At 43.0% G+C, this 11,471-nt stretch overlaps 2 protein-coding genes across 4 annotated transcripts; both read left to right on the top strand.

Moving 5' to 3' along the window:
- The first annotated feature begins 3 nt into the window (after positions 1-3).
- Positions 4-7,214, top strand: ubfd1 (ubiquitin family domain containing 1). 3 transcript variants are annotated; one of them, XM_061847394.1, is made up of 7 exons: positions 4-113; positions 3,273-3,557; positions 4,625-4,833; positions 5,582-5,647; positions 5,720-5,825; positions 5,909-5,991; positions 6,826-7,214. In XM_061847394.1, the coding sequence occupies exons 2-7, from the start codon at positions 3,287-3,289 to the stop codon at positions 6,934-6,936; spliced, it is 846 nt and encodes a 281-aa protein (XP_061703378.1). In that variant the 5' UTR covers positions 4-113; positions 3,273-3,286; the 3' UTR covers positions 6,937-7,214. The 3 variants fall into 3 exon arrangements, with proteins under 3 accessions (XP_061703378.1, XP_061703376.1, XP_061703377.1); XM_061847392.1 differs by lacking the exon at positions 4-113 and adding an exon at positions 561-697; XM_061847393.1 differs by lacking the exon at positions 4-113 and adding an exon at positions 1,204-1,370 and having other exon boundaries at positions 6,826-7,213.
- Positions 7,215-7,547: 333 nt separating this feature from the next.
- Positions 7,548-9,897, top strand: rmi2 (RecQ mediated genome instability 2). Its single transcript, XM_061846187.1, has 2 exons — positions 7,548-8,951; positions 9,595-9,897. The coding sequence occupies exons 1-2, from the start codon at positions 8,654-8,656 to the stop codon at positions 9,765-9,767; spliced, it is 471 nt and encodes a 156-aa protein (XP_061702171.1). The 5' UTR covers positions 7,548-8,653; the 3' UTR covers positions 9,768-9,897.
- Positions 9,898-11,471: the final 1,574 nt, after the last annotated feature.

The raw sequence follows: 11,471 nt of genomic DNA on the forward strand, positions 1-11,471 counted from the left end.
TTTCACGTACTTCGCCTCTCAAAACTTCGCGAAAGAAAGCGCCCCAATGTCATCTAAAGTTATTCAAACGCGAATGGAGTAGGAGGCGATAGCGGCAGCATTGCGAGCTTCTTGTAAGTGTGTGACACCAAGTATGCATGACAACTTGTGACTTGAATTACGGGAGCTTTTTTTTTTTTTTCCACTTGTGTTTCTCTTATGGATGACTTTTTCCCTCCTCCTCGTTAGCTGAAGGCTGCTTCTCTTCTTCCACCTGGAAAGCGGAACATTCCTTGTGTCGCCACTGTTATGGTTCCATCTGGCGGTGAAAAGACAACACGGCACATAACATTTGAATGCATCGAAGCGCATTTCCACCAGGAGGGGGAAACAAAAAAAAAAATCAACAATAATTATACTGCGGGTTTTATTAACTGGTGTGAATCAATAAAGGGTAATCGTTAACGTCTGAATATTTTTAAATATACACGAATAAACTTCTAACCAATAGCAATCCGAGAAAGTCTGGCGTCTGCCTCACAGATACGCCACCTTGGTACGCTACCCACGTAAAAACGTAGCGGACATATTGGAAAGGTCAATGTCCCCACCATAGGCAATGCGTAGATATTGAAATTAAGTCGTAAATCCCTCAATTCTCAACCGATTTTTATGTGGTGTTCAAAATCAGGTCGGGTGACAATGTGTAATAATTGGGGTAGGTGCAAAAAGTCAATCTTTTAACCTCTAGAAATGTATTTCTTGTTCTCGTCTTAATTGCACGCAACCGTATTGCAGCAAAATTTACCGGAATTTTAGGTTTTTTAGACCCCCCCCCCCAGTCAACACTCTTGATCTACTCTAAGTCCGTTTACCCTCCTAGCTTATCAAAATTTTAAGCACGCACGTGTCGACATTGATAACTGTGGAATTCTCTTCAACATCACAAACAACCAAGAAGATTTCAGAACCGAGAGAATTCCTCGCTACGTTTTTCCGTCTTGGGAAGGTCCAGGCGCTCGTGTGACATTTTGATAAAAACGTAATTTTACTCCACTACAAAAGAGTGTAATTTTTACCCGCAGTCAAATGTTGTCTGGATCAATTTTTTGAAAAGCCATTTTGTAAAATGCATAAATTACTTAATGACAACCAAGCCCTCCAACATTGAAGTGCCACGGATACGTTTTGTTTATGCGGAATTTAACACACATAGAAATACTATATAAATCTGGATTATGTTTAAACAAAACTAAAAGTAGCAAATTTGTGGCGGACACAGTCCCCGTTTGCCTTTTAAGGAAAGGAACCATCTTCCCCTCGATACAATCCTCTTGGGCTGGGGGAACGTTTCCACCGATTGTACACAATCATCATGGCGACCCAGGATGGTGGGTATTGAGCAGAACATCGCAACATTTACCTCGTAACGTTACGGCAACTTTCGAATTTGCAGCGCGACGCTAATAGACGCGTTGACCCCGGGGGCTGCTCAGGCGGTGTCTTAAAAAAAAACAAAACAAAAAACAAACGAACAAAAAAAAAAAACCAACAATGCACGTTTCATCGTTTGGGTTTTTCCTGACATGTTTCACCAGGTTAGTGACGAGCTAACGTCAATGACTGCTAACCAGGGCGAAATGAGCAGTCCACGCTGTAGTTTGACTTTGCACAATTGGGGGGAATAATCGAAGCGGACGCGAATGACAACCACGGAGGTGTTACAGTCTATAAGTCTGCTGTTTGGGGAAGCGAAAGATTTATTGGAGAAGGCGAGATGCTGTGTCATATCGGCGTTTTGGCACAAAAACGTGCCTTGTTTTTTTGGGAGGTGGGGGGGGGGGGTTACCGTTCGTAAAAGTCAAACACCCTTACCCGTTACAAAGAGACAGAATTAAGATACATTATAGACACTTCTGTTAAATTAGTTGCATTCTGTGTGTTGTTCAGTCAATTTACTGTCCAAAGTAGTCAAAGATTGGGATGGGACAAACTGCACAAGTCTTGAAAATAATGTCCAAGGTATCGTGATGTTCCTCTAATTCAGCTGGGATAAGATCCAGTTTTCACTTCAAATAAATGTGAACTTTTGTTTTGTCCATCCTTGGGTTGCAATCACGTGATTAAAAACGCCCCCACATTCGAATCGCCGCCATGTCTGCAGACAGGCTAGGCGACATCAACATGGCAACGTCCGCAGACAAATGTGCAAGCGGTCAGCGGCGGATGTTTTCTGCCTACTTTAATTCACTCGATGAAGTCGCCAAAGTTAAGATATGCGCAGACTATCAAACTCTGTGAAGATATCGATCCGTGTACTCTGCACGACGTTCTTCCAAAGTATCTGAAAGACTTCCCTGAAGTAAAATATCCGGACATAATAAACTCCCGAGTATTACAGACGTCCTTTTGCACCGGACACCAGGAATAAAACTGGAAAAGCATGGACGCGTACAATTTTTTTCATTACCAGGCAAAAAACTGGAAAAGCATGGACACGTATAATTTTTCCATTTGCGGATGGTTGCAACCACTTTCCTGCAAGACATTGTCAGGCGACAAAATCTTTATTCTCAGCAGGGTGAGTTTAATTTGTCGGCATATGTTTAATAGCTTGAGAGTCAAAACGTGGTCTTATTAACAACATAGTGCGTCAATAACTTTTTAGCACTGTCATAGAATGGCATGTTTTTTTTGGTGCTACTTTTTTCTTTTTGTTTTGAAGAGTGCGCCAATGCGTCGGTCGTTTCACTTCCTTAATTAGTATTCCCCAATCTTTATTTCACTTAAAATGTGCCATTTTTTTGGCATTATTTAAATTTTCTCTTAAGCAAGTATGTGTTGCTTCCTGCTTTGCTTGTATGAGGTGTTAAACGACACAAGCTCATCATTACCAGAATGCAAATGGAAGAATGCAACGCAAAAAAAAAAGGTGATTGCAACTCAATCGCTTCCCAATTTCTGTTTCCGCGATTTTCCACATCCGTAGACGCAACAAAAATCTGGCATGTTGATTTACTCGAGTCGGAACAACAATCACGGTGATAACTGACTGCTTGTCTGCAACAATGGCGGTTAAATACACGGATGAACAAGCGCGAAGTCACGCGTAATCCGCCTATTACGTGCTCTGAAATTGACTGGTGAGCTGTCCAGTGTCTACTCACTCTGCCTCTCGCTTGCTCCGATGACGGCAAGCGCGAAAGCAAGTCGATGGCTGGATAGATCGCTAAAACCAGACCGTTAATATGATCTCAAATGGAAAAAAAAAAATGACACATTCTCAATTGCAGGAAGTCAAGTTACAATGCAAACGGACCCAAAGCCAAAGGAAGAGGAGGCGGACACACCCCTCGGGGCGACCACAGAGAAGGGCGACTCGGAATCGGCCTCCGACGCGGGGAACGCGGCCGGTAACGCCGCCACTCAGGACTGCTCCGGCATCAGCAACGGGGACGACAACAGCGAGGGCGAAATGGTGGACTTAAAGATCATCTGGAATAAGATCAAATACGACCTGAGGATCCCTCTGGACAGCACCGGAGCGAAACTAAAAGAGAGGATCCACTCGCTCACCGGTGAGGACGTCGTCACGGTCTCTCTCATTCAAAATAATAACTGGGATATTTCCATTTTTTTCATTTGAATTTATCAGGACATTTAAAAAAAAAGTTTCAAGTGACTTAAATTCACGTTCAGGCAAAGACAACATGGGAAGAATCATTTTCAAATTGAATCAAGTCAATCGGAAGCAATTATTTCGCCACGTGCTGGAAACGTTTGACTCGAGATGAATGCTTCGGAGTCCCAAATGTTTTGCTGTGCAATTTTTGTAAAATCCTTTCTACGATTATTGACCAGTTAAAATGTTAATTACCGAATGTGTTTACGTACATTTGGTCCCGTCCAAAAGGAAGCACTTATTTTGCACCGTTGTAAAGAAAAGTATTCTAGACTTCCCTTTCCCCAGCCCCTTATTTCAGCTCTTCTGAGGGATCCCAAGGCGTTTTCCCAAGCCAGCCGAGAGGCATAGTCTCTCCAGCGTGTCCTGGGTGGTCCTTGGGGTCTCTTTCCGGTGGGACGTGCCTGGAACACCTCACCAGGGACGCGTCCAGGAGGCATGCAAATCAGACCCTCCAACCACCTCATCTGGCTCCTCTCAATGCGGAGGAGCAGCGGCTCGACACTGAGCCCCTCCCGGATGACCGAACTTCTCACCTTATCTCTAAGGGAGATCCCGGACACCCTGCGGAGGAAACTCATTTCAGCCGCTTTTATCCGGGATCTTGTTCGTTCAGTCGTGACACACAGCTCATACCCGTAGTTGAGGGTAGAAACGTAGATCGACTGGTAAATTGAGAGCTTCGCCTTTCCACTTCGCTCCGTCTTCACCACAACGGACCGAGACAAAGTCCGCATCACTGCAGACGCTGCACCGATCCGTCTGTCCATCTCCCGCTCCGTTCTTGCCTCACTCGTGAGCAAGACCCCAAGATACTTGAACTCCTCCACTTGGGGGAGGATCTCATCCCCGACCCGGAGAGGTTCACACCACCCTTTTCCGACTGAGGACCATAGTCTCAGATTCGCCAAATAATTCACAAATATGTCCCCATCATTGTCTTTCCTTCCCTCCACGCGGCAGGTCTTCCGCCAGCCATGCAGAAGGTGATGTACAAAGGCCTGGTCCCGGAGGACAAGACGCTACGGGAGATAAAGGTGACGGGCGGCGCCAAGATCATGGTGGTGGGCTCCACCATAAACGACGTGCTGGCCGTCAGCACGCCCAAAGAGGTCATGCAGCAGGAGGTGAAGGCCGAGGAGAACAAGAAGGAGCCGCTCTGCAGGCAAAAGGTCGTACGCGTTTACACGCTGGGTCATAATCAAACCTCGGAAACGTTGTCCTACAAGTGTGAAATGAAGTTAATTCCTGTAAATAGTAAGATGTCAGTAACACAGAACACTCTGTTACAACTTTAATGTAGGAAGCATAACGCAAAAAGCAAAAAGTTACAGGAACTTTGAAGTTCTTGGTACTCGTGTTTCTGTAGCTGCGTATGTGCTTTGTTCCCACAATCATAAGTACCAAGAACTACCATAATCTCTAGAGTATAATGCGTCCTGAAGTATAATGCGCACATTAAAACACGGACATTAAAAAAAAAAAATCAGGAAAACCCTTCTACCAATGTACAATGCGCACCACCGATTTGATTTGAGATATTGTGAGTTATCGGGATTTAGATTATGTTAGGTTTGTACTTGTATTGTTTTTCAAAAAACTGTCTCTACAACAATCATTAATAATAATCATCGTGCACGTGCTGATGTCGCCGTAATAAAATCTCAGGAGAGGCGACAGGACACGCTTGTCCTGGTCCCTGCAATTGTCAGAACAGAATCCCTCAACCAACTACAGTAAATGCTGATGGCATAACATTTTATTAATACTGGACATAACATATATTACAGTCTTAAATAAATAAACTAACACTTTTGCATTAAACGTTTGTGCATAGTGGAGTTTATCTTCTACATTACACATCCTATACACTTATTTATTTTGATTATGTATTTACGTGGCCTTATGCTCCTATTTCAGCAACACAGGAAAGTTCTGGACAAGGGTAAACCTGAGGACGTCATGCCGGCTATTAAAGGAACAAAAGTGAGTGCGGAGGCGCGTGTCGGTTTATGTCGCAGTCGTGTTTTTGAACGTCTCCGTTCTTCCCGCCGGCAGGAGAGACTACCGACTGTGCCTTTATCCGGAATGTACAACAAGTCCGGAGGAAAAGTAAGACTCACATTTAAACTGGAGCAGGATCAGCTGTGGATCGGGACTAAAGGTGAGAGCGGTGTAGGCTCCCGTCAGCGTCGAGCGCAAAACGCAGGCGGTGACACTTTTTTTGTTTTGTCGCTTTGTTCGCAGAGAGGACAGAGAAAGTCCCGATGGGCTCCATCAAAAATGTGGTTTCTGAGCCCATTGAAGAGCACGAGGACTATCACATGATGGTGAGTGCTCTCCCGCCGCTTCGTATTTAGAGACTTATTTGAAGTCGTGCCGACGAATGGGGGGGGGGGCGTTGTTGCACTCGGCTAATTCAGGCGCTCAAAATGATGCGGGGAAATGTGAGTCTCTTTTGTCTGTGGTGCAGTAAGTCCCGTAATTCCCGGCCTACAAGCCTCAACGAGTACATTTGTAAAGGAAATACGATTTGGTACATACATACGTCGCAGCTGTGTAAAAGCCGCTAGTACCCACATTGAAACGCGAGATATTTACAAAAAAGACAGTACACGGAAAGAGTTTAACGCTAAAGCTAGCAGGGCTGGTTAAAATAAAACTTACCGGTAAATATCACTGAGACCCGCAAGTAACACAGCAGAAACATGCTAGCACAGTGCTAACGCTAGTGCAGCGCTAACAGGGCCGGTTAAAGTCACTTCCTCGGCACATAAATTCCACCGGTCTAATGCTTACCTTTTCCGCTCAAGCGCCCCCTTGCGGCCGTTACAAAAAATGCACAAATTAACCACATTGCCGCATAAAGCGCAAGGTTGAAAGTGTGAAAAAAGTTGCGGCTTGTAGGCCTAAAATTACGGTACACAGTACGATCTTACTTAAGTGTTGTGTTCGGTTGAGCTTTTACCAATTTGAAATGTTAAAACTCCCGTGGTGCCATGAAATATGAGTTTAATTCATTGTGTGATCATGCTTGTAACACAAACGTCGAATCATATTTCCTCATTGAAATCAATGAAAATGCCGTATTCTGTTGCAGAATCCCAAGAACAGTTTTTGCCTTGGCCACCTTGTTTTTTTTCTACCCTCCTCCATGTTTGCAGGCGTTCCAGCTGGGTCCGACCGAAGCGTCTCAGTATTGGGTCTACTGGGTGCCCACGCAGTTCGTGGACGCAATCAAAGACACGGTCCTGGGGAAGTGGCAGTATTTTTAATGTGCCTCATATCAGTTTTGGTTACGACAATGACGAACTGGGACAAGAGAAGAGGAGTCGAGGAAAGAAGCGAGAAACTCGAGGAAACGTGTGTCAGCAGCTTATCTGAAGGAAAGTGACTGACGCCCGCAGACTAAAATGGTCGTTTTTAGGTTCAGCCCCCACCGCTTGTTGATCATCGATGGGCTTCAGCAAATCCAATGAAATACAAAACAACGAAACAATTGTACAGAAATTGCTAACACTTTTCTTGTTATTCTTAAAGAAATAAAAGTTATTTAATAAATGAAAACTGTTTTTTTTTTTCTTTAATGGTGTATTGTGTTTACGTCTAATAAAATTACATCCGCCATACTTTTTTAAAAAATTGTTTGATATTCCTAGGTCATTTTACCCTGTAGTAATGACTCGTCGCGTAGTAGCGTTGGTTAGATTACTGCGCGTATCCATACCCCCCCCCCCCCTATTTTTGGATGTACACATTTATGTTTCAGGCTAAAAAAAAAAAAAAAAAAAAAAAGACTGGATGGCTCATTGGCCACCAAAACTGGAGTTGCCAACCGCCGTCTTGATACTCCCAAAACAACCATGCCAACCTGTGAGTTAATCGCCAGTTTCGTGGCTGTGAGAAAACATTCCGCAGGTAAGTTAGAAATATTTACTTTGACGCGGTCAAAGTTTTTTTGTAAAGTTTTTTTTTTTTTTTTTGAACAAAGTTTTGTTTACGGTTTTTGTTTGCTCTGCTTCATCTTTACAGGCCAAGTTTTTCGCAAAATAAGCAATATAAATATTTTCCCACTTTATCGGAGGATAGGCAAGACAACACATTTTCTATGAAATTTGTGAATTTTCACAATACAGAACTCTGCAAATTGAATTTGATTTCCAAATGCGAGGAAACAAGTTTAAATTTTCCGTCTGAAATAGAACGTCGCAGACACAACAAATGAACTGCGTTTCGCATGTATTTTCCCACTGAGAGTCCTTATTTCCCAAATTATAACTAACTGATTGACTTGAAATTTCAGGTTCTTATGGAAAAAAAATGCTTAGCTTTTTGCTATGTTGTGATGATATTGCTTCACACCGTATTTTGGGAAAAGTTAACATCACAGAAATCAGGCCCTAGGTAATATGCAAGGTTTCTTGGTAGTTACGGTATTATATGTCTTTCCTTTGCACTTATCCTTTTTTTTTGGGGGGGGGGGGCTTACCAAGTCGAATTAAAAATCCTTCATGTTAGCAGAACTGAAAAAATGTCAAACTCACACGACCAGTTTTAATTCTACATGCCAAACTGAGAAAACCCCCGGCATAATCCATCCCGTAAACCGTGTCCTCCACACGTTTCGGGAGTACCAAGATGGCAGCCAATGGCTTCAAACATTCGACATATACCGCTCGATGTGTACGAGCTTGCCAGTCTTTTTTAGATCAGTGGTTACAACGAACACACACACAAAAAAATGCCATTCCCGCAAATTCACACATTCTCCCGTGAGAGTGGTTTGAAACGGTCCCATTTGTCCAACTCCCAGCTCACGAACAGTTCTCGAGAGTACCTGCGCCTCTTCTCTCCTTTTGGACACTAGCTTTTATTTTGAAGTAGGCACAAGTAATTGCGTTGAAATGACGTCACGAGTACGGAAGTGCATCCTCACGCGGGAAATTGTACATTCGGGTGTTTATAAATGACAGCATCACGTCGTCGGGTGTTATGGACAAACCAGAAGATGGAGCCGGTGAGCGGAAGCGCGCCCCGCCAGTGAAGGTCCTATCCTGCCAGCTGAAGACTGCGACGGAGGTACGGGCAAGTACCGGAGAGTCCGTGGGCGGCTGGCTCGTCAGACTACTGGGCACGGATGGTTCCCTGCCGGTGTCGCTGGTGTGGATGCAGGGCACCGTCCTGGAGGTGCAGCTGGAGCTCGGCACCGCGCTGCTCATGGACGAGACTGGCACGTTCACGGTCCAGGGCGTCAACAGCGTGCCTAAAGGGAAACCGTGTCTATCCTCGGGTAAATAAAGCCTTTGTTTGGCTTTCTTGTCGGCTAAATGTTTGTAAGTAACACATTTCAAGAACGGACGGACTACAAATTAATTTTCTTTCCGGTAATAAGCCATTGAAGCCTATAATTTTATTTGTCCAGCTCCAACCACGAGCAGTCCATTTCATTACATATTTTATGAGGATAAGCGGCTCTGAAAACAGATGAATATAAATTTGGAGTTTGCTGCAACCCTGGAAACGCATGCACCTGAAAAGCAAAAATATGTATTGTTAAAAAATATCTAAAGCAAATCCATCCATCCATTTTCTTAGCAGCTTATCCCCACAAGGGTCACGTGAGTGCTGGAGCAGAGTAACCAGAGTATCCCAGAGAAACCCCAGCACACGGAAGAATGGGATTTGAACCCGTCTTCAGAACTCTTGAGGCTACTTCTATAACAAGTCACCCCACTGTTGCACCAATTAAAGCAAATATTTAAATACTATTTCAATTTTTGTTTTACAGTAGTACTCCAACTATAGTAATAGGGTTGCAACCCGAATACTGTAATTCCTTTTGCGCCTAGCACTGTGTCAATGTCTATTTTTTTCATTTTATAATTGTTATACTTATCTGAAAATGATGACTTTTTGACCGCCCCCTCGCCCAGGTAAATATGTGATGGTGATGGGCGCGCTCCAGGCAGTCTCCCCGGAGCCGCTGGTCCGGGCCGTCAAGCTGGCCGACCTCTCCGAGGACGCCACGCTGCACAGACAGATGTGGAAGCTGGAGGTGGACGATCTCCAGCGGGTGCTGGCCCGCCGCACCTCTGTCGACCTCTGACAGCTGGAAACAAAACGGACCTCACGAGACACCTCGATTATCGTATGAATAAATTCATTTGCACATTAATTTATGCAGATAATGTTTTAATTAAGAAACACAAAAAAGCATAAGGATGTAACTAGGAAAAAAAAACTTTATTTTGTGTGTTACCTGTTGGTAGGTAACACTAAGAGAAGCAAATTAAAATTTTTTTAGCACATTTCATACACAAGGTAACGCAATGTGCTTTACATGATTAAAAGCACTTGAATACAAAGAAATAAAATATTTAAAACGGGGAAAAAAATCTTAAATATATATAATAAAAAATAAAAGTACAACTAAAAACAGCATACAGTGAAAAATATTAAACGTGAAAATAGACTAAAAAGCATGAGGAAAAAAAAGTTTTCAACCTGGATTTAAAAACATTCACACTTTGGCATCTTATTTCATTTGTGTACAGCATATTAGCTAAATGCTGCTTCACCATGTTTGCCTTGGACTCCGCGCTCCACTATTTGACCCAAGTCTGTCGATCTCAGAGCTCTAATGGGTTTGTTCTCCGTAAGCATTTCTTTCACGTGTTCAGGACCTGAACCATTTAGTGATTTTTAGATCAGTAGCAGAACTTTAAAACATGTATTCTAAAGCTGACCGGAAGCCAGGGTAAGGACTTTAGAATTGGAGTTATATGCTCTGGTCTCTTTGTTCTGGTCAGAACCTGAGCTGTAGCTGTTTAATGCTCTTTTTGGGGAGCCCAGTCAGAAGACCATTACAGTAGTCAAGTTTATTTGAAATAAAATCATGGATGAGCTTTTCCTGGTCTGCTTGACACATACAAGCCTTCACTCTAAATATGTTCTTCAGATGCTAAAAGGAAGTTTTTATGATTGATTTGATGACTGCTGAAAGTCAGGTCGGAATCGATCAGAACACCAAATGTTACAGACTTGGTCTTTGGTTTTTAAAGATCTAGGTATTTACAAACTGCAATCCTTTTTTTTTTTGTATCGCAAAACAAAACAATTCTTACTTTGGCACAACAATCTCAATTTAGCTGTAGTCATCTGGGGACACAAATATAATTGTGTCATCTACATAGCTGTTATGTAGTCAAAATTAAAGTTTTTAATAATTTTACCCAAGGGTAGCATATACGAGCTGAACAGGAATGGTCCAAGAACTGACCCTTGAGGGACCCCGTAGGTCATTACCATTTGTTGAGATTGAGCACTTGCAACGGTTACAAAGTAGCTTCTTTCATCCAGGGAGGACCTGAACCATTTAAGGCCCGTCCCACTTATTCATACCCAAGTTTCCAATCTGTTCAGCAGTACATTATGAGCAACCGTATCAGAAGCCGCACTGAGATCCAACAGGACCAAAATTGTCACCTTTCCTGAATCAGTATTCAACCTTATATCATTCGGCACTTTGATAAGAGCAGATTCTGTACTGAGATCAGTTTGGAAACGTGATTGAAATGTGAGAAAAAGTCCACATAAATTCAAAAAATTGCAGAGTTGATTCATAATAACTCAACAATCTTGGCTATGAAAGGATTTGAGATGGGTCTATAGCTTGCTAACATGGAATCGTCCAGTGCAGTTTATTTTTATTTTTTTTTTTTTTAGAAGAGGCTTCACAGCAGCTACTTTTAAGAGCTTCGGGAAACTCACCAGACTGAAGTGAGCAATTTATTATTTTGCTCCAAATCAG

The sequence above is a fragment of the Syngnathoides biaculeatus genome, chromosome 16 (assembly GCF_019802595.1).
Source record: "Syngnathoides biaculeatus isolate LvHL_M chromosome 16, ASM1980259v1, whole genome shotgun sequence".
NCBI lineage: Eukaryota > Metazoa > Chordata > Actinopteri > Syngnathiformes > Syngnathidae > Syngnathoides > Syngnathoides biaculeatus.

What these genes read in the sequence shown, in the direction of transcription:
- rmi2 (XM_061846187.1), top strand. Translation starts at nt 8,654, where the DNA reads ATGGACAAACCAGAAGATGGAGCCGGTGAGCGGAAGCGCGCCCCGCCA. An exon ending in GAAACCGTGTCTATCCTCGG is followed by an intron (nt 8,952 to 9,594) that starts GTAAATAAAGCC and finishes CCCCTCGCCCAG; the next exon opens with GTAAATATGTGATGGTGATG.
- ubfd1 (XM_061847392.1), top strand. Translation starts at nt 652, where the DNA reads ATGTGGTGTTCAAAATCAGGTCGGGTGACAATGTGTAATAATTGGG. An exon ending in GACAATGTGTAATAATTGGG is followed by an intron (nt 698 to 3,272) that starts GTAGGTGCAAAA and finishes TCTCAATTGCAG; the next exon opens with GAAGTCAAGTTACAATGCAA. An exon ending in GAGGATCCACTCGCTCACCG is followed by an intron (nt 3,558 to 4,624) that starts GTGAGGACGTCG and finishes TCCACGCGGCAG; the next exon opens with GTCTTCCGCCAGCCATGCAG.